General features: G+C 35.0%; 1 protein-coding gene across 5 annotated transcripts in view; it reads right to left on the reverse strand.

Annotated features, from left to right (window-relative positions):
- Positions 1–24,019, reverse strand: part of LOC105197263 (neural-cadherin) — a 71,748-nt gene that overhangs the window by 19,941 nt on the left and 27,788 nt on the right. For 3 of the 5 annotated variants that reach the window (XM_039447283.1, XM_026133206.2, XM_039447281.1), the window contains exons 2-10: positions 9,541–10,988; positions 9,218–9,265; positions 7,836–8,027; positions 6,103–6,349; positions 5,195–5,414; positions 4,723–4,999; positions 3,289–3,884; positions 2,044–2,190; positions 1,219–1,410 (exon numbers count right to left, since the gene is read on the reverse strand). In XM_039447283.1, coding sequence (XP_039303217.1) covers positions 1,219–1,410; positions 2,044–2,190; positions 3,289–3,884; positions 4,723–4,999; positions 5,195–5,414; positions 6,103–6,349; positions 7,836–8,027; positions 9,218–9,265; positions 9,541–10,870 — 3,249 coding nt within the window. In that variant the 5' untranslated portion in view covers positions 10,871–10,988. Of the gene's footprint in view, positions 1–1,218; positions 1,411–2,043; positions 2,191–3,288; positions 3,885–4,722; positions 5,000–5,194; positions 5,415–6,102; positions 6,350–7,835; positions 8,028–8,700; positions 8,710–9,217; positions 9,266–9,540; positions 10,989–24,019 lie in introns of all 5 variants that reach the window. The other 2 variants (XM_026133207.2, XM_026133208.2) reach the window with 2 other exon arrangements.

A 24,019-nucleotide genomic window follows, 5' to 3' on the forward strand; every position in this document is an offset into this window, starting at 1 on the left:
TTCCCGTTTCTCCACAACGCGTAACACGTACAAAAATCACATACAATCTTTTCTTGGCTACTTTTGGGAAAAGTATGAAAAGTGCACACGTTCGCGTTCGGTCGGCCGTGCACACGCACGTACGGGGCCGATCCGCACGCGTCTTTTTTTTTCTGCAAAATCACACGCGTCGGCATTTTGCAACTCATCAAATCGATCGAAAATCATGATTGGCGTCGCGGCATAAAACCGGAAAACGCGACAAAACGAACGACGCACAAAGAAAATTAAGTGAAGAGAAAAAGAAGGACGAAAAAGAAATAAGTATGCGCGAGCGATTTCTTTTTTGGATTTTTCTCTTTTCTTTTCGACCGCTCATACGTAACTCGACGACCGATTTTCGACGAAAAGTGAATGAAAAAACTGGACAAGAGGCTTCGTTTGGAATCATTTAAAAAGGTACTCGCGCCGCGAGTATGTTCTCAATAGAGAGAATGAGAGAGACAGAGAGAGAGTGTTTTGTTGCAAAAATAGCCCGAACGGTCGATCGATTCAGGTACATGAAGCGTTTGAGGAAATCAGGCATAGCTAAGTATTTACCATAGTGAACACATTGTGCATATCAATGGGAATTAAAAAGTTCTATACATGTGCCGTAAAAAGGAAACTCATTTCGTTGCATATTAGTGATGAGAGAAATAATTGCCGACCAAACGTATATTAGTATACAAGTTTATCCGCTCAGCAACAAAACGGATTCGTGTTAAATATAACGTAAGTCAACGCAAACGTACAATATATCGGCAGAAGGTGTACACTCAAGTTTTATATATTTATACGAGATTTTATATATATATGTACGTATATATATATAAATAGACAATAGTATACTACGTATATAGCCTACACATTCCTGGGACACGCGACACTTGCTCGGGACGAGTAGAATCCGCAGGATCTCATTCTTGAAAATGTCACGAATAATATTAAATATCGTTTAATTATATACATATACAATGCAACAAAGATTATTGCGCGCGCTGTTAACATCGCTTGTATTGCTGAGACTTATCGTTTCCGAGGTATCGAGTGTATCTGAGAGCAAAAGAAGCTGGCAAGCCGCAAAGAAAAATTGCAAGCCTCGCCCACGAAAAAGTGGGTGTGTTCCAGGAAAACGATGCTGTCCATACTGCTAAAGAGAGACGATATGTAGATCAGCGATTTAATATGGATACTTACGTCTAGGGGCTTCTTTAACACGATCCAACCAGACTCTGGTTGGATCTCAAAGTACTCCAGATTCTGCTCGTTGTTGGGTGAGCTGAGCGAGTATACGATCGCACCATTGTTATCAGCATCCTCGTCGGATGCCGACACTCTCAATATGTTTGTTCCAATGCTCGCATCCTGCTTCACGTTTTCCACGTACCTCTGCGAAAGAACGAAGGATGTGTTCGATACTTTAGTTTGATATTTTTAAAGCTATCGCGAGATATTTAATTACGTCTGCTTTGCTAAAAGACATAATCACGTTATTTCAAAACCGAAAATTATATAATAAAATATTTAATTTCATAATTGTATTTAGTCAAACGACTCGTCTCTTTCGAAACAATATCCTTTAATGAATTTCCGGTCTCTTTCGACGAATTTTATCGACTAAAAAATATGGTAAAATAATTTAAATCTTCTTCAAATACACACGTAACGTGTTTAAAATAGAAAAATAGGCCGAGACTATAATTTACGAGATCCACTTTAGATACGGTTTCGTGTTACGGACTTTACAAATTACGGACTTGTTCTCCGCTTGCTATTACAAACTCTCGTCGGTACGTGTATTAAATCGATGGAGGGCAAAATGTATGTACTTCGATCAAGTGCATAAACGATAAAACTAGTCCAAAGTTACGCTGCGAACATTTTTGAGTTAAGTGCGTGCAGGTATAACGCACTGATGGCGGCTTCGTCACGCTCAGTCCGGAAGTAGTTCCGGACATCTGTTCTCGCGTTTCTAACCCGTATGGTATTCTAAATGCTTGTCTTGGGGCCGAGTGTACCCACCTGTCGGTCAAACAACGGCGGGTTGTCGTTCACGTCGGTTATTTCGACGGTAAATGAGCAAACACCTTCCAACGAGGGCTCGCCCTGATCTGTCGCCTTAACGGTGACGGATACAAATTTTCCATCGTCGCCTTCGCGATCGAACACCTGGAAACACAGCCGTTACTAAATGCAAACACATTAACGAAACATCTACAATAACTGTATGTAATTTGCAATATAAAATTTTAAAATTTCGCTGAGAGAAAAATTATTGAATTTTAATAAATATTTATTCGAATAGTACTAATGAAATATTTGTTAAATGTAAATATACATTTATTTAGTACATGAACCACTAATTGAAAATAAGTATCGTTTTTTTCTTATACAGTAAATATTTATGCAAATATTTCATTACTATTTGAATAAATGTTTCTTAAAATTTAGAAATGCTTTCTCTCAGTACATGTTATAACGAAAACTATAGGAAAAATGGCTTCTATATGCAACAATGATAAACTAGGTGATTAAATTAACAACTGGTCAAATTTATTATATTTTTGGAAGAACATAAAATTCATGTCAACACAGAAAAGAAGATTTGTTAAAATAACTTTACTGATTCAGCAAAATCTACTTTTTTTTATGAAAATTTTTTTGCTGTTTATTTAATAACAATAAGATTTTATTTTTATATTTTAACAGTGTATTCATATACTGTTTCTGATTACAGTGAAATAGATATCAAAAGCAAAGAGTAATAAAAATGTATAAAAAATAGCAGTAGATATATTGTTATATTGTATATACAATAGTATCTTTTTGTTAGGAATCTTTATAGACTCGTGGCACGAATAGTAATTACAATGTTAAGTACCTTGCATGCTTATCGTTCGGTCTAAAATACAAAAGATGAACGAGTAGAAGCTAGAGTTAACGAGTGTTAGATGTTTTTAATGCGTTTAGAATATTAAATGCACTCTCCAACGCGAATTGCATTCGTACTATCTTTCGAAGCTACATTCTGATACAGTCAACACGATATTTATAACTTTATCAAATGTTTGTTCGTTACTTCAAATTAAATATAAAAATGTTTAGACATGTACTTATAATTTATGCATCTATGAAAATAAGAATTTAACAATGGAATTAAAATATAGTATAATATAGAAATATAATAAAATAAATATATTGAAAATACATTAAAATATTTTCGCAGGAAAAAATAGCATGGAAATAGATGATCGTTAATCGAAGTACCTTATTGGTTAAGACCTGACCGGTTTCTTCATCAACAGTAAACTTTGTACCCTTCTGATTAGGCTGTTGCACGATCGAATACTTGACTTGTCCGTTGACACCTTTGTCCTCGTCAGTCGCCTGCACTTTAATGACCGTGCTGCCATTTGGCGCACCTTCCTCCACTTTCGGATAATACATCCCGCAATCCTTAAAGACCGGTTTATTGTCGTTCACGTCGGTTATAAAGACCACGACAACCGCGGTGCTAGTGTGAATGGTTTTGTCGCCATTCGGACAACACGCGCCGTCGTCCAAAGCAGTGACGTTCAGCTCGTATTTGTCCCTGTCTAACGAAATCTCCTTCCCGTGAAGACGAATCACACCCGTAATCTCCTCGATGACAAACTGCCCCGACGTAGTGTTCCCGCCGACAAAACGGAACCGCACATTGTCGCCGTCCTTGTCGGAAGCCACCACGGTGGTGACCAGGGTGTTCGGTCCGGCGTTCTCGTCGACGTTGGGCGTGTAAACCTGCTGAGAGAACTTTGGCTCCTCGTCGTTTTTATTCTTCGTATATATTCGTACTGTCGCTGTGCCAGTTTTCGATGGCTCACCTGAAAAGCGAACTTGTTTAATGATTTATCAAACACTTCGATCTAACAATTGGAACGTTCTAACTGAATTAATGATCAACAATAGCGTGACGCTTGCAGAAAGCGTAACCGTAAGAGATACATGACTTTTTAATCCGATTAAAACACGATACGAATCGCGAAACGTAACAATGACACGTATTGATTTAAATGTTACGAATCGCGCTATATAGTAATTTAAATTATTGAATTTGGGATGCGATGCGCATATTACGGAATATTTACTACAACGTCAAATTTCCCGATGTACTCGCGCTGCGTGGATGCGCGATAAATAAAAGCAGACGTGTTATACGTGCCAATTCGGCCGCTTTATTTCCAATTAAGCCGCGACTTGTTTGAAAACCATCCCGCATTCGCGCCGTATGCAAATAACGCAAATTCGCGTCTACGGATGTGAGCTTCATCCCGTGCGGCGGGGATTTGGACCTCGTTTGAAAACCAAATCCGTGAGATTTAGTCGCTCGGGCTGATCCTCGACTTGCTGACGGAACGCTAAAGGCGGGCCCGATTTCTGCTTTCTACGTGACCAAATCACTGCGTAACACGGGCATCTACTTTACGGTATTTGAATTTCTTAGAGCGAGGCAAACGTCGAGGAACTTTGGCGAAGCGATCGTCCGCCGACGCAAATCGACGATACGCGAAGTAGAATAAGCTACGCATAGAATTTAATTAATGAAAACATGGAGACGGCTCGAATCACGCAAAAAAAAATATATATATATTCTTCTACATTTCAAGTCACATTGTGTGTTGTAATCCAAGTGTAATTACTTTTTTCATTTAACTGACTTACCCTTATCCTTAGCAGTAACAATAAATTCGTAGTAGGCATTATTGTTGTCCGCATCGAGCTGCTTATTATTGACAATGATACCATTGTTGTCCACGCTGAAGTGATCGTCGGAGACTAAATACTCTATTTCCGCATTTGTTCCCGAATCGGCGTCAGTCGCTTTGACTTTCAGTATATTCGTGCCCAACGGGATATCCTCGTCAACATTGTGAGCTTGGTAATCCGGCAGCTCAAATTTAGGGGCATTATCATTCACGTCCGACACTCGGATTGTCAGCTATAAAAATGAAATAATTCGTAAGATGATTAATATAACGACGTCAATTCGACATTTGGTTTGAAATTAATATTCAACAAGAAGAGGAAAGATCGAACTCGTATTCAGATTTTGGTTGGTAGGCTGCATTTTCCGAAGGGAGAAATTGTTATTGCTCGGGGCGAAACAAAGTTTGAGAAACATAGATCTAGTTACCTCGACCGACGTTGAGAAACCACCAGAGTCCTCCGTGGCCGTCACTATCAGAGAATAAATGTGAGGCTGCCGAAGATCCTCAAAATCCAGTTCCTTCGCAAGTTTCACAATTCCGGAAGTCGGTCCGATGTTGAATGTACCCGCGGCTCCTTGACCTTGCGCTTTCAGCGTGTAGCGTATCTCTCGATCGGCGAACGACTTGGCTTTCACCGATATTATGCTGAAAAGTTTGAACACGTGACACTTGCACGAACATCCCGTTCGACCTGACAGCTCGGGAATAAGCAAAAGCTACGGAATAAATTTCGAGAAATCTTGATCATTTGTCACGCGAGCGGACAACTTGGTCGAATTTAGATTGAACTTTGAAAAGTCAACTAACCTCCGAAGATAAACAATTCCGACAGTAAAGTGAACTGAAGTCAAACAGTTACGATATTCAAATGCAAGCAATCTTGTACAAATAATGCTCCGGGAGAGCAAATGAAAGAATATTAATAAGCTGAACGTGAAAAAATAATCATATAAAAACAACAAATAAAACGTAATGTTTGTATATCCCATAACGAACAATTTTTAGAAAAAAAGAAGTGTAAATATTTTAGATTTTTACTTGTTTTTTTATAATATTTTATATTTCTCTAAAAAGAGCTATTACAAAAGATATTTTTAAAAGCACCATTAATTTACTGAAGCGATATAGTTATGACTTTTCATGAATTTTCGGAAACGTCATTCAGATTTTTTTTAAGAATTAACAATATTTTAGATGTCAAAATTTGGAGATTTATCTAAAAGTTGGGAAAATTATTTAATTATGCAAAAACGTCTTGAAAGAAGTTAAGGCCTCTTTAGTAAATACAAACTGAAAGGGTTAATTTGTTGTCGAAATAGGCTTGCGAACTAACTCGGAGTCTTTCTTCTGGTTTTCTGGTATCTCGGCCTCGTACGCCGTCATGTAGAACTGCGGTGCGCGTTTTCCACCGACGATCGATAGTCTCTCCTCAGGAGTCGACTGGAAACGCCTCTCGTCGATACGGCCGTTCTGATCCTCAGCTTTCACATAAAGGACGTACTCCATATCCAGCTGAAAGAGGTCGGTACCTCGAGTACGCACCACCCCTGATCTCTCGTCGACCTCAAAGCGACCGCCAGCTGTGTGCATATTAATTAATTAATTAATTAATTAATTAATTAATTGGTTAAAGGAGTCTTAGTTAGGATACATTATATCCGTTAGTTCTACCAATGAAAATCTCTCAGTGGACCTATATGAATTACATAGTAGTTATATTACAGTTTCTAGTTTTCGTTTGCTATTTAAGATCGAAATTAAAATCAAATTAGATTTCGATTAAAATAATAACTGATTTTATCCGTAAATTTAGTTTCGGAAGTATTCGAAATTTATCTAGGACTACAAATTTCATTAACAAATTTCATCATATTTTAATTATTTTAATTATTATTAGTTATCTGTCAATTTCATGCACTGAGCGTATCGCATTAATAACGTAGAATGAATTTATATATCATATTGTGCCGCGAAATAAAAATTGTTTGTGATATCGAAACACGATTGCATTGCATGTGTCGGAAAGCATTTCGCGTAATGGCGTCATTACTATATAATCCCGTAAATTGCGGAATATGATACTAGGTCACTGTTGTAATCATCAGGTCCATTTTCGATGAGAACAATGCACGATTTTACACCGACGCGATGCATGTACATAGATTAATAATTGGGCCGCCTGTAATCGTTCAGCATATTTCTATGTGACGGTTGTTAAATTCAATATATATCCTCTTATAATTAATGAAATATTCGACTGTTCAATTGACAGAATATTCTCCCGTTTAAAAAAAAAATTCGGTATTGAATTCTCGATTGATATTTTACTTAAACAAACGAGACAATTAGTTTTTCTAATTGATAGTAATATATCATTTGTCATGAGCGAGTTTTCATGTATTTTCCTGTCGTTATGAAAATTAATTTCTTCCTGACACGATTAAATAAGTGCACGTGCAATACTATACAGTAATCTCTACTATAAACAATATTGATAAAGAAACACTACTACAAATTACTTTTTACGATAGGTAATTAAATATATTTGCAAAAAGTTAATTGATTAGACTGGGTTATCATAGTAAAGGAATTTTATAACAATTGTTACGTTTACAAGTGTAAGAGTAATACATATATAGTTGATGTAAGGCAAACATTCAAAATGTCCATATAAAAACGAGCGGGGGAGTTATTTTATATAAAAAGGTTGTAATTTCATATCTTTATTTAAAATTTTTCTTTTGTGAAAATATTAATTACTCGTTAAAACAGAGATTTATTAAATTTTGTTTTAACATTCGATACCACGATGTGGATATACATGTATTCTCTCCATCTAGCTTTTCAAATGTAACATATATTTATCTGTTTTATTAACGAAAAGATATTTTAAGTAATTGTTGCTTAAATATTGTTCAAATGGACTATCGCTGCGTAACAATTATTGGAAAGTTGTACAGTATTCCACGTGCAAGATTACGTTCATTGTTTATTATTAGCCTGTACGCGGAACGTAAGCATTAATGCTCGAAATATCGAATCTCGATTACTTGTGATATTACGTACTTCGATCTCGCACGATGAAGTAATGGATGTTGTGGTCGGTGTCAGGATCCCTGGCTTGAAGGGTGAACACGTGAGTGTTCGGCGGTGCGTTCAGCTGAACGACCGTTTGCATCGGTAGTGGCCGATTAATGAAATACGGAGGCTCGTCATTCACATCCTTCATGTTGATGATGACGCGCTGATTGTCGGTATCTATAACGTCACATCGATTATCGCGTATACGTAACAGCCACGCGAACGCATTAACAATGTAGAGCAGCGTTGCTGGTACGCCACTTGCGTGTTGCGAAATTTTAATCGCTATTGCAATGCTATTTCAATGCTATTTTTTAATAGGGCACTTCAAAGATTAACGACCTCGAAGCGAATCTATATTTAACCGTACAATGAAAATAAATGACATGTTATTTTTTTTTATTATGTTTCACATGAGAGATACTAAATTGGATTTTATAAGGAAATGTATTGTTGGGAAGAAATTTAATTGCACAATACTGTATTCTTTCATATTGCTGATACATAGTTATCTTATATTTCAAAATGAGAGAAATTCAATTTAAAATTCAAATAACGTTTTCCTTTCTGTACTGCTTTTTGTGATAATATACATTGTATATATTCCCAGTTTTTCGTATGCAAATAGCGTTTGTAGCAGCGCTGATTGATAAACAGTAATTCGTTTTGCAATATCTAAAATACTACTCGAAGCGTGTGGGCAATAAGAATGCGCTTCTACGGAAAGATCTTTTGAGAGATATGAAAATGCAATATGAAAGCAATATGAAATATGTATGTTATAATGTTTGATTTATTTTTTTTTAAGTATGTAATGTAAGCGGGCGAGATATTAGAGATTGTTACTTACATTGAAATCCTTCGAAAGCCGATGATGCGAGAAAATAAAAGAGTTATAATTAATATTGGAAATATATTTGGCGGAAACATATTTTCCGAGATACACGGCAAACAAATACGACAATAAATATTCATATAATTAATTGCAATTATACTGGTTGATAACGTGTAGATAAAAAATACATAAGTGTCTGTGTAATTATTTTTGTATTACAATTATATACATATATTATTCTGCACTTGAAATGTGAATATTAGAAATGAGTGAAAAACAAACGTAGACAGAAACGTATTTATTGTCGTATGTATGTATTATAATGTCGCATATCTCTACCAAGTATACTTGATGCTAATCTTCTTATCTACGTTCGAAATCACTTAAATCAAAGATACCGCACCCTTTAGCGTAGAGCCCCAAAGATAGAGCATGAATTAAAAGAAAAGCATGAATGTGTTTGAGAAACGGGCCGTGAAATGTGCCAGTTGAGACTATTTCAGGCAATATACTTATCAAAATAAAATTTTACCATCGTAATATGGACACGGGACACCGGGTGGATATCGCACGCACGGCTCTTCACATGCGAAGAATACCGAAGCAAAAATTAATTAAACAATATAAAAACCTTAAAAAAATATATCCAAATACCATGGCATAAATTATACTAGAAAAATGCAATCAAAAATGAAATTATGCAAAATAAATATTTTCCAGAAAATATAGCTTCCGTACATAGCGATAAAATTAATAAAAAAGTTATGCGAAAACTTTTTTTTTTCACTAAAAGTCGACATCAAGTATGATTGTAATATTAATAGTTAAAAGTTGTGAAAATCTTTGTGATAGTACCTGTACCTGTGTTCGTAATGGTAACCCAGAAATCGATAGTCTTTTCTGGGCCCAGCTCTTCATAATCCCACTTTTGTTTGACCATCACAGAGCCATTGGCGCCCACGGTGACCCACTTGTTTTCGTCTCTTATCTTGTAAGTCTCCTTTTCGTTTTCCTTCTCTAGGTAAAACGCGATCTTGCCCTCGATATTTCCGTCTGCTTCTGTGAAGTCAACTTTCTTCGTCGGTCGCACCGCTCTGGTGACTCTCCTTTTCTGTATACGATGCACTTCCGGTGGGTCGTCCGGTTCTGAGGTAAGGAACCTCACGATAACCTTGGCCGGTTTTTCTGTGCTGCGGCTCGGCATGCGTAAGTCGTGCGCTTCAACGACCAACTCGCACGCGCTGTCCTGGTCCGGATTAACTTGGTCCGGATTAACTTCCGGCTCGCCGGCCAGCAGCAATTCACCGGTCTGCGGTACGACGATCAGTAGGCTACTAGGCGTGACCAACTTGTACGCGACCTTGTCCCCATCGGCGTCCTTGGCCGTGACTTTCCCCACGGTGGAGAACCTCTTCCAACCGGGCTGCGCCACGTTACCTTTGCGCATGGTGTCCAAGTTGGTCGGTCTGATCTCAAAAATGTACAGCTCGCGTTCGAAAATGGGACTGTTGTCGTTTTGATCGAGCACGTGAACGATACCACTGATTTTCGAAGTGCTGAGGAAATTACCATCCGACGCGTGTATCACGACGGTGTAGACACCGCGAATCTCGCGATCTAGAGGTTTCGCGGTGACCACCCTGACGCCCTGCATCTGACTCTTCAGAGTGAGATTGAAACCGGTGTTGTTGGATTCGCTCTCTCGAAGGGCGAAGGGACGTTCTCCGTCATCGTCCGCCAGGATTTTATAGTGAACCGGAAAGCTGCCGTGTGCTCGCAGAACCGGAAAACCGTCTATCCGCGTTCCAACCGGTGAGTTCTCTGGTACTTCACCCTCACCCAGACGGTCATGCGAGAAGGTCAGCATGTTCCGGCGATTGATGACGTACAGGTGAAGGTCGTGAGTCTGCGTGCCGTTGGCCAGTTCCTCCAGAACGATCAGGTTCACTGGACGATCCACCAGCGGCGTCAGGTCCGACGTCGTCATCACCAGGCCGTTGCCCAGCACGGTGAAGTACTTGGAGAAACCGGTCTCCAGAAGACGGAAATTAGAGGCGCGACTTGCATCGCGCCGGAATTGCGTCACCTCGTAACCGGGGTAGACATCGTGCGGCAACACGGCCACCTTGGCATAGATGACGGAAGTGATTGCTAGTAGGAAGACGACGACTCGTGCGCGCCACATCCTGCTCTTTTGTCTGCTCCTATTTGTACTGCTCTCCTGCTCTCTAGCCTCTCTCTCGCTCTCTCTCTCTCTCTTAGTACGCCGGGTACCTTTACTAGAGCATCAGTGTTGATACCAACTGAAAGTAGATCACAGAGAAAAATTGTTAGTCAAGGAGTTGAAATGTGATAAGTGTATATAAAATCTACGCTCGAGAAGTAAAGCACTGCGGAGTTTTGATGAACGAGGTCAAATAAAAGTTAGCAAAATAAAAAATTGACTTTAGGATATTTTTCGACTGAAAAATTTTTAAATTGAAATAAATAAATGAAAAGAATGCCACTACGAGCCAGCACCAGATTTTCGTGATGCACGTTCAATAATTTTATTCGGTAAAATAGTTGAAATGACGCTTATCTAATTATTGTACTGAAGAGAACTTGAAATTGTGAGTCGAAACGTTTGCTGCTATATTCACATTTTGCACTCTAGCATTAGATAAAAGCCCTTTTCAACCATTCATGCGCACGAACATTCAACGTTGGCTTTTTGTAACATTTGTTTTTTACATTTATTTATTTTAATTTAATTCAGTATTCAGTAGTCTTTGATTAAACTATTGTTAAAAATTTTACTTCTTCTTTGGATTTAAGATTATTTACAATAAGTTTTGCATAACAAAATGTGACACGTTACATTTAATTAATTTATCGTTTAAATATTATATAAAAAGTTATACATGATGAATTAATTATTATACGTTTTCAAATTATCTGTCAACATTATGAATGAAGTCAATCTAATGTCTGAATTAGATGTAGATTGGATAGTGTATGCATAAATTTTGTGATTAATAATAGACAAGCGATAAAGAATTATGCTGCGGGTAACACTTGTGCGTGACAAATACGCATCTATGAATTTATTGAAATAGATGAATTAATATAGCGATAATGAGACCGTGATAGCTAATGTTCGCGTTTAAGCGTTTCCAGTGATTTTGCATGCATTTTCAATCATTGCATTTGGAATTTGAACAGCCGAGCCGTAAATTCATTACGCGTGAACAATTTACGCGCGCATCCTGTGACGCTTATATATTCGCGTGCAATTACACGCGCGTCGGCCGCAACGTGAGAAAGCCCTCATATAACGTCATTAACGTGCCTCGCACAAAAGCTCATGACCCGTGTTACGTATTGGAAGCAACGCAGCAAATTAACCTTAATTTTATTTTCGATCGAACACTCCCTATACGCGGCCATAACGTGCATTTAACAGTCACTTCCTAACATAGCTTGTTGTGAAGTGCTATCGAGTGCCTCACATCGTTTATCTTCGAAAACGATGCAAGAGATATTAGGGAAATAAAAATAGTAATTTAGATAAAACTCGAAATATAATTGCTTCTGTGTCGTAGCGCATTTGTAATTTTAATTTTAAAAATACAAAAACGTTAAAAAGTTGATGAATTAAACCGCAATTATATTCATCTACAAGATACAATATCATATTGCAATATTATATCTATGAAATTATTTTATAACGTTATTTCATCGGACATATTTTAGTTTAATTTGAAATTGATAATAATATCAATTGTGTTAATAGTATTTCGCGAAAATTCTCATATCACGGTTACATAAATTTTATTTTAGTTTTATTATATGGTAAAACGGTATAAATAGCGTACAGCTTTCGTGGAATCTAATATGATCTCATATATCTTTTCGAAATGCGACTATCTTAATCTTGTGCTTTATATTCAATTACGGTGAGACTACTGTTATCATTCGCATAAAATCCGCATTGCACGAAACGCTTACTATTTCGGTATTATGATAATACTGCTGGAAAAGGGAAACATCGTAATTCTAAAGATAAAGATACAAGCCGCATGTAAAACAGTGCAAATTGAGTAATATGAATCGTAATGCTACATTTATGATAATCCCTGAATCAAACTTTTTATTTCAGACATATAAGTTTATATATTTACTGTATTTATACTTGTCTCGTAATGCGATTATAATTAAAATTTACAAAGAGTTGAATACAAAATAAAATTGACAATGTAAGTTGGTTTGGATATAAAATGTATACGTAGTATCCCATTTTAATCAATTATCTTCGAAATGATTGATATAAAAAATGTTTCAGATGAAAGTAAAACGGTTTTAAAAAAAACGTATTTTGATGTTCATGTTATTTTTCTCTGATGGTGTCAAAAAGATGTGAAGGTTTATTTTTTTACTTTTTTTAAATAAAATTATATAATTTTTTTACGTAATATTATCTCATCATTCTGTGCATAAAAGTATTAAGATGTAATTATTAATCGTTTATGAGATATTTTATACTTTATGTCAAAATATGGCATGATAAAATATAAAATACCTCGTAAACTTTTAATTTTTTTATAACTTTATCTTAACTTTTATATTCAGAATAAGTAGAAAAATTATATTATGAAAAAAATGATAAAATTCCATTTAAAAAAAGTGGAGATGGCTTTCATATCTTTTTAGCGTCTCTACCTAGAAAAAAAAACAACGTGACCAAAATACGTTCCCTTCAAAACCGTTCTAACTTTTATCTGAAACATTCTTTCAGTATCATCAATAAATTTGGAGAAAGTTAAATGGATTGATGAAAATGGAATATCCTGTATGTTAGCATTTTATGTTCATTACAAAAGAGAGCACATTTATAATGCATAATTTGAATTTTAAAGAACAAATGGTAACATCTTTCATCGGTCAATTTATTCTTCCCGAAATTCGATTGAAATGTAAATGTGTCTTATGAAGGAACATGAAGGTATAAGTTAAAAATTTAATTTAAAAAATTTCAATCGAAATTGAAATTTTTATAGAAATCGCGTATTGCGATTAAACATGCTTTAAGAAAGTATCTGAAGCGATCGGACTGTGCGATAAAGTGTGACGGTCAACGCGCCTTTGGCTGTCATACGCTACGCAGGATGCGCTGAACAATGTCCGCATGTACCGGAAATAAGAACCGGCGCGTACGAGTTGACCATTGTCATTTAGTAACCCTCCGTTCCATTTGATTCTATTCACGCCCCAAGAGAACCGGATGTGAGGTCAGCCGCGGCTCGTTTAAGTTCGAAACCGCTCCGACGGTCGTACCGAAAAAAGAAATGTGCAAACATAACTGTCTTTGTGATGTAGTACGGTTGTAACGTGAGCTGCAATATTGCCTTTATGTTATATCATCATACCAAATAAAACATGGATTTATATTTTCGACAGTTATCGATCCCCAGAGAGGACATGCGAAAATTATCAGCAAATAAAAAATTGAAATATGAGCAGATCAATTGTAATACGGGCTTTGGAACAATTTCGAAAATTTTGTAATTAGTAATTTAGTAGATTATTTTGATTGATTAGTAATTTGATAATTATTCTACAATAAATTTAATTAATGAATCTGATATGTATAATAGTTAAATAAAAACAGGATAATACAATTCCTGTATAATATTTACAACATTTGAATAGAAAGAAATGATATTCTTTATACTGTTATGTAAAAGCTAAAAACACTGTCGTTGAAAGTAACCAAAATTACGTCAATCTTTTATTAAAACATGTAAAGGTAGAGAAATGTATACATTCGACTTTCATTTGGATAATGTTCTTTTGGTCAATTAATTTCGACTCGCAATATAATTACACCGAAACGCGTCGGAAATACGCGCCGTCTACATTTCTGAAAATTATTTCGCACAGTCCCAGTCCTGTTTGCATGTTACCCGGCTTCTCTTACTTTTTGTTCGTCTTTTCTTCCCTAGTCTTTTTTATCCTTTTACGTAGTTACAAGCAGATGTTGTAATGTGCTGTTGAAAACTCGTTTCGCTACCAACTGTTGCGTTAATAATAAACAAATTTCTCGCAATTGCACGCAACGATAACAAATTCACGTGCGTCTTTTCGTGCGACGACACGAGCCGCCAAGTGTCTCGTTGCGAGTGCGCAAACCGCGTACTCGCAACAAGACAATACCGCAGAGTGTTTTCAAGAACTCAATCCATACCGCGAGGCAACTGTTCCTAACAACGTATCAGGTCCCGCATCCTCCGGTAACCGCTCGCAATGCAGGTTGCGCGAGAGTTTCCAATCTCCCGATACCTCGTGGTAATGCGCATGCAAGGGACCAATTCAAATTCGAAACCAGCAGCCACCGCAAAAGCGCGAACAAATCTTGAGACTAACTATTGATGGCGACAGTACCAAATTTGGAAGAAAGAATAGTCATGATCTTCGAACAAGTAATATTTTGTTTATTTAAATTAAGCAAAATTAGAATTGTTCGTGAACTCTCTTATATATTATTAATTAATGAAATGGGAACGATGAAGAAATTTACTTAATACTGTACATTTAAAAAAAAGGTATATTAAAAAGTTCTTCTAAAAAGTGTACAGCTGTCTGTTAAAATGATCAAGTTTTGATATCTATAATATATTGTATAATATTAGCAAACACGAAATTAGATTCCTAATTCGATATTAAACTATTATTAATTTATAGCATATTAATATTAATTGATCTACATATATAGATTTACAATTTGATAGAACACTGATATTTTTTTATAACTAATGAATTTGTTTAATTGTTAAGTTAAATGTTAAGTAATACAAAAATTTGAAAACGTTTGCAAAATTTGTACCGGAATATAATCAAATAACTTCGAATTTATTTAAATTCATCAGGTTATTGTTACATTTATATAATAATTATTGCAATAATAATTATAATAATAAAAAACACATCATAAATTTATAATAATAATTATTACAATAATTATTTCCACAAATTTACGATGTGTTTTCTATAATAAATAAAATAACAATCTAGACATGCGATGTTTTCTTTCAGTTTATATTATCTGAGTAGTGTCAAGATTTAATCCAGCACGTTCGAGCGTGCATGGATATGACATTTTAATACCAAGTACCTATCGGACACTTATTCGAAAACTCTCTAATTGATTTCTTGACAATTGAATCGCGTTAGCGGCAACGATACGTATTGAATTAACCCACCGCTATGTCATCCCCGTATCTATTTTCATCGTGGCCGTTACTCGTACACGTTCGCAATCCGTTTACGCCCGCGCAGAATAATCCTCTCTCTCTCTTACTCATTCTCTCGGCGTTTCCAATCTCCTCTTAGTCGTCTCCCCAGCGGCCTCTCCTGTCTCGAGAAGTCGAGACCTCGAGTCCCTCGGAGGGACCGGAGTCGAGGGCCCGTGGCTTGGGAGCAGATGCTCCGCCGGTTTGCAAGCCTACATTATACGGTTAAGACCGACGGAACACGACACCTAATCCCTTCTCGAAACGTATTAAATGACTTCAGCTGGGACAGCCGGGGGCCGGCCTCTCGAGCAGAAAACGATACATTCGCGCGCGGCCCTCAAAAAAAGATCCGGCTTATTCCGGCGCACTGACCTTGCGAGATCGACGACGATGCACTCGCGGGCGTAATACACCCGCATAAGATGCCCTAGTCCTTTCCAGAGATGATCGAAATAACGCCTTGAATTTTCTCACGGGCAAACAAAGTTTCTCAGAAGAACGCAGAATCTCAGACAGATGCCCGCTCTTTTTGAGTAATTCTCTAAAATCATAAATGAAAAAACTAATTCTCCCGTATCTATTTACCAAAATAATAAAATCTTATAATCTAATCTTGTGAAGAGGAAGTATATTTTCAATAAAGCAGCATCTGGATCATTTTTTGTTCAAAGAGACATCTCTAAAAATAAAATAAGTGCAAATTTAAGTAACGGTTTACATTTTTTAAATAAATTATAGCACATTGTTTTTTTTTCAAATTTTGAATATATTTCAGTTTTATACTTTATTAAATAGGCAATAAGGGTGCAATTAGTGAAATCACAATATCCAACTGAAATCTATTTTGTAGAAACGGTTTTGAAATATCATTTCCATTCATGTATTCTTCGATTATTGATTATCATCCATCATTACCTGAATTTAATTGTTGTACTTTGCTTTTCTCGAATGTAATTAAAATTTTTATTATGTATATTCTATTATTTTTAAATAAGAATTCATAAAATTGAATGACTAATTAATAAATAATTCCTGTCTAACAATTATTTGAGAAAATTGTTAGACAGGAATCTGTATTGAAAATATTTAACGATTCATTCAAACGCGTGTAAGAGTGTTAATAATTATACTACTGTCATTTAAATACGTCAAGGGACCAATCAATCTTTCTACGATTCCTCATTTTCATGACTAATGCACATCCATAATTATTGTTAGCAGCAAAGAGCATGAATCCGATGACTCGACTTTAATCAACGGAATTAATAACTATCCTGCGAAGTGTAATAGAGTCGGCATCTATCAAAAAGAGAATGGTAATTAAATCGTCGTTGAAACGGCACGATTACAGCGGAACGTAAGTTGCGCTACAAAGTAGGTACAACAATGCGAAGCATCCCCATTTGTGAAGCTAAATACTTACGAAGTGAAACGGAAATCGCACATTTACATCTAACAACATTCAGGAGTTCAGTGTCATTTAATTATTCTCAATGTTCGTATTTCCAAATGAGAGGCCTTACAAAGTTATTGACAAGAATCTGTTTCAGCGAAGCACAGTATTAAAACACAGATTGTTTAAAACAGTACGATAAAATTTCGTCATAAATTAAGAATTAGTATAAATTAGAAAGTCACAACGCTCTTACAAATATTACACGGGATGATTCGAGCAATTCTAGTTTTCATAAGTATTTTGTAAGTACATTGTCTCGTCAAAGTACAGCACACTTCTCCAACACTATCTCGTTTCTAGTTCTATTTTGCTCATAGCGATAAGAGTGACAAGAAATGCGCGAAATTTAGAGGAAAACTTTGTTCTATCACAATGTGCTGGAAATACCCTGTGCACCTTGATGTGCACATACGAATAATAATAGCGCATGCATAATGTTGCACAAGAGAAATACGTAAAACTACGTCCCTGCAAAACAAGCAATATGTTAAACATTGCAATTTTAGTTACCAACTCAATTTGCAAAGCCAACTAGTGTTTCTTATTTTTGAATGCCTTTTGCTTTTCTAGAATAAAAAAAATGTATTCTAATCCGTTGAAAACGTTTGTCAATTTCAAGGTAAAGGGATAAATTTTTTAAACTATTGAAATTTTATTTAATAGCAAATGTTTAATATTTTCAGCAACAAATAAATCACTGCCAAGTAATCTATTTGTAGACTCATAAAATTCCCTAAATTTTTAGATTTATTTTATATTATATAACAATATATTTTTATATAAATTGGTAACTTCAAGATTTTCTGATTTCTTTGATGTTTTTTTTTTTGTTAATATTATTAAAAAACTCCAGATAGTGTAATCAAAACTTTTCAAAATTCCATGTGTAAAAAATCTAAAGTCGAATAAATTTTACTTATTACAGATTTTTAAGGGCTATGTAATTTTAATTCTTTATTTCGCGAAATTCTCTCTGAGAGTATTCATTTCAGAGCAATATTGGAGAAAATATTACAGATAAAATACTGAAGACGCCGGAGCAGTTTCTTCCAATAAAGGTTCGTTGTAATTCCTAACGAAACGCGCGGTATAATAGATGAACTTCGGAAGAACGCTCAGGACCGTTATAAAATCGCTCTAAATGCGTGAAACCGCGGGGGCGCGCGTACTGCCGGCCAAGGATAAATCTTGTCAGGCTAATAGGCTTATGTAGCGGTTAAAACTCGCTCTCTTTAGATTGTTCGGCGAAGAGACGAGAGAAACTCTACTCTCCGTGGTTATGGCTACTTTATTCGTGAAAAAGAAAAATTAGCCATCACTCATCGCCCCCTGTGGGAAATCTAATTTTTCTATCCGAATCCATTTCGCTAACTTTGAAAACCATTTCTGGAAAATCAGTGACATTAATCTTTTCGTAGTTCATAAAATTCATCATTTGCGAAATTGCTTAAAATAGATATATTCTATCGATGCTTTATTTAAATTCACTTTTCTTCAATACTTGATTTGTGTGTGCCAGTTTTATAACCAAGAGTGTAGTAATGAAGTAGCAAAGTTTAGATTGCCAGGGCCGTAAACATTTTTTATTTGTATTACAGTGACTTATTTACAGAAAATCGAAATCGTTCAGAGCGTAATAAATACTGCGAGCTGCTTCGATTCAACTTGCTTGTAAAGGACCGCCTCAAACTTCATTCGTTTGCGCTTTATTTGTTCTCTATCGTAATTTCAAAGGCTCAGTTTATAATCTTATCAGCGAAGATCGTAGGTACGATCTTTACAACAACGGAAGAAAGGGCTTTTAAATGCACCAAAGGGTATATTGTCACAAACCTTTCGTGGCGTAAAGCCCTCGGCTTTGTGCATCGCGGAATGTTCATTACGGTTGTGATTTCTATGAAGGAGCACAACTCTTAGTCGTCGTAAGTTCTCAAACGCGATCGTCATCGAGAATTCTTAGTGAGTATTTTTTATCTGTCATTGTGCGTTAAAGTGCTTTCTTGAATTGAGTATGGAATATATCCAATTTAATTAGCTCTTATAATCAACTTATTTCTCTTTATATCAAATAAATATATAATACTTATACGTATAACTAAAAATATATATAAATTTATAATTATACAAAAATAATGATCATTTTTTATTCAAAAATATAGAGAACAAATTATTATTTAAAAATTTATGTAGCAATTATAAATATTTATATTAAGCAATTTTCTAAATTAATTTATTTCAAAATTTTGATATTAATTAAAATTTTGTTTTATAATTTTGTTTGCTTTATTGATATTTAAAAAAAATTAAATGAGCACATTTTATAAAATAGCACAAACTCTGTGATTGCATAATTCATTATGTATGCAAATTGACTAGTTAAAAATATACAATTATTCATGGAGCAAGTACTTGTAATTACACAAAAATACCTATAGAAGCTTGAAGCATTTGATTGATTTAACTCAACATATATGATCTTGTAGATAACGTATGTAGATATAAGATATTTCTTAATTGACAATACTATCGTAAAAAATTTTATCATAAAACATAATACCTTTAAAAATAATTTTTTCATCTAAAGGAACAGCAGCATCTCTTTTTCACAATTTAAATGGCTGCAAAGAGATAGAGAGAGAACAACTAATTAAAGTTGTTTTTAAACGTAGGTAAAATACATATTTGCTCAAATCTATAAGCGACTAAAATAAATCTGGGACGCATCATGATTGAAAAACATGAAACTGTAAACGACTACATTTATTTATCGTTGTTTGCCGTTGTAAATAGCAAGTTGTATATGCAGCGCGTATATTTGCAAATTACTGTGACCACTGTGTGCATATATAACAAACTTTGATCGTCATTGATTAAAAATTGGAGTTGTCTTTTTAAAACTGTTCTTGCAAATCAGCTTGCTAAATGATTCTTATTAAACATATATTTAACAAATATCATAATTTAACATTTTTCTAGCAAAATAAATTATATGATTCTATGTTAAAATTAAAATAATTCTTATCCGATACGCCGAATACATAATTAATCAATACAAATATGTAATTACGAGAATTTTGCATTATATATGCATTATATTATATTTAAAGTACGGTAGTTAATAAAATTGAAATGTATATATTTAATTTTGAAAATAGATTGAAAATAAAAAATAAAATTTTATGAATGTACAGATGAATTTACATGTTTACATCTATTAAAAATGTTAGAAAATAAAACAAGATGAATAATTAATAAATAAAAATTGCAAGAAATATATATATATATATATATATATATATATATATATGAAAATAAACACAAAGAGATAATGGTTAAATTATAGTTTAAATTGCGTTGTTGGCTTTATTTAACAAATTATTTCGAGTTGTACTTGCGTGTACGCTTGCGTTTATTACGGCCGTCGAACGTTATTTTCAATTAGAAGGTAACTGTTAGCGTTGTCCGAAAAAATATACGCTAATTGCTAGGGATACGAATTTTAATCGGGCATCACTATTCAGTTCGGCGTACGTTTGTACAAGCGTAGACACTGTTTGGTTGGCCGTTACGTATCGAAACAACGTGACTGTTTCGAACAAGTTATCTGATTCGATATATAGTGTGCAATTATTTGACCAGCTATTTTGCCGCAAATGCCTAATAAAATATCATTGACGTTTAATCGAAAATTCAACCTTGATTTTTTCACTGAACTCTCTCAAAATCAAGATGTTAATAAGCCGTTGATGTAAAATTACATTTTGTGAAAGCTGTCTTTTTTTTACTAAAGATTAAAGAAGTATTGAAGAGTAGAATAAACAATTAATTTTCACTTTTTATTTTAGAAAACTTTTTGCAGCTATTGTCTGCAATATGAGCTAATTGACTGCATCGTGGTAAGTGCAGTTAAGCGAAGTCTGTGTATTAAATTAAAGATCTTGAAAGAAGTTTGTTAAAATTGAATCAGATGAACTTCTACTCTTATATGAAGCTTTAACAATTTTTTGAATATTGAAATTGCACATTTAATTAAGCACATTTTAATTAATTATATAAAAATGTGATCAAATTTTTTTATATGTTCAGTGACAAGTATGAATAATTAAACTCAAAAATTCTTAATTTTTCATTTTTTTTACGTGAGATATAATAAGCGTGTCAGCAATCTATCTAGCGCTAATCAAAAGTGCTGAGAACAAGATTTCTTCACGACTCAAGAATTTGTTGTTCAACAAAGTTTTGTCGGCACTTCATACCACGTTCCGATGACAAATCAATATTTGTCTATACGTAGAAATTCGACACTACGAGGCGCGAACGCAGATTAAAAATTTTACCACGGCAAAAATCCGCCGCATTCGATGGAAAAAAAAGCATATCGGAAAGCGAGGTAGCGCGGATCGAGTGCAACCTGCATTGGGGAGGTCATCAGCGCTTATGAAATGAGGCAGTTGCAGCGCAGTGGGGATGGACGGTGCAGTTCGCAAAATCGACAAGCCGTCAGTTAACGTCAGTATCAATTTTAAAGTAAACCGGCCGGTTGTAGGGCAACATCGCTGCGGAAACAAAAAACGCTAACGTGACTGACGGCGATATGTTTGCTCTGATGCCGCGACAATTTTAATCAACCAATCAGCGGGTCAAGAACCTGTGAACTAAATGCTTTTACTATTCTAAAGTTTCGGTATATGCTCCGATTGGAAAATGTAAGCATGAAGCTGTAAAATATTACATCTATTAATTCTCCGCAATATCGGATAATAAAACTATTTCCGAATGCGCGACATGTTTGGTAATTACTCGCTTATCATCATCTTACTTAAAGCTATTTATATAAAAAAATTGTTAACAATCTATTCACAAATTCTCTCTGTTTAATAACAATCTTATACGCTCGTTATTTCTAAACAGTATAATGGTCTAGAAAGATAGGTCAGTAAGCGAGCAATTAAATGAATATAACAAATATATTATAATTTTATATTATAACACAGATTGAACTGTAATAAAATTTTAATAGTTTCTTTTATTATAGCTCAATATTGTGTTTTAAAATTATAAAATTATAATATCGTTATACCCTTTTAATTGCTTGCTTACTGTCCTATCTTTTAATATCATTCTTTCTGTTTAAATCTATTTTTAATATTCATTATGATATTGAAATCATATATGTTGTAACGCTCACAAAGGGAAATAAATTTGAGTCGCCACGCTCTTTGACATCTCTATCTTAAAGAGGGAATCGTTTTCGAAGGTAACGAAGCGATTGTCCGGACAAAGTATAACGACTCACCACGCATAGTGCATGATCAAGTGGCGGAACGTAGATCGAAGTAATATACGTAGGATACACTTTCATGGCGATGAAAATTGACATGCCATACGCGTCGTTTAACAAACACTTTGCACGCGCACGTGAAGACGATAATTTAAGACCGCTGGCGGGTACTGTTTGCGGGGTAGTATCATTATTAGAAGGAGCGATCCACTCTTTTATTAAAGACCGCACGCGCGATATTTCCTCTCGTGCGCACGTATCCCTATGATCCTCTTCTCGAGGATTAGAGAGACCTTTTAATCTTTTCAGCTGCTGCCCGCGTCAAAAGTTTAGCGAACGAACTCCCGTCGCGCATGTTACCGGCATTCTTTCAGAAGTTTAACCTTCGCTTTATCGACATACTCGTCTATAAAAATAAAGTGGATGACCGAAATCACGCAAAATCCGACGAAAGAAATTTGCTAATGCTTGATATTTTCTATTTTTTCTTTCCACAAACCGCACTACAGCACAATCTGACACCTCAAATTTTGTTTGAAATGCGACGATTTTTTTCGTTTTTTTTTTTTCAATTTTCGCTGTTCGAGTAGCATGAAAAAGCAATCGGAAATTACTGCAGGATGATTCTCCGTGAAAATGCGGCAACAATCGTTGTGTATTCAGGACTGAAAATTTTGCCAGCGACTTCTTTTTATTTTTAACACAACTCCGCGTGGATAACTCTTAAATCAATAAGACAGACGGTTAGTATTGAGAACAACTTTATAAAAATTTTTTCATTTTACTCGATTTTTATATTTCAAAAATAGTTTTTCCCATGAAATATTTCGCGCGTGTCTACGTGTTAAAACTTAAAAAATCTTTTGTACAAACTGTTGGCTGTGCTTGCGACTGTTGCCAATGCATTTTAGGAAAAAATAATTCGGTGTCAGATTACACCGACAAAATTCTATTCTCAAAATAAAAGATCTATATTTGTACTTTGCAAGAGCCCTTTTAATAAATAAAAATAAATTCTTCTTTTCTAAAATATTTGTTGAGGCTAAGAATATATTCTTTTGAATCTCTAAACAATATTAACAATGTCTACTATTGATCTATCCTTTAAAAAAATTTATTCTGAAGCTAAAAAAATCCCCCTGGTGCTTATTTTAAAAGAGGCTGCTATATAAATAAGAGAGAAAATTCTTAAGTTAAGAAGACAATTTTTTCGACGTACGACCGCGCTTTCGTGTCAGCGATTAGTGATGAACGTGAAGAGATCCATTGAGCCAATTAAGAGGTTGGGGAGAGCACATGCTAACGAGCTGCGTAATGCTTTCT

Source organism: Solenopsis invicta, chromosome 3 (assembly GCF_016802725.1).
Source record: "Solenopsis invicta isolate M01_SB chromosome 3, UNIL_Sinv_3.0, whole genome shotgun sequence".
Taxonomy (NCBI): domain Eukaryota; kingdom Metazoa; phylum Arthropoda; class Insecta; order Hymenoptera; family Formicidae; genus Solenopsis; species Solenopsis invicta.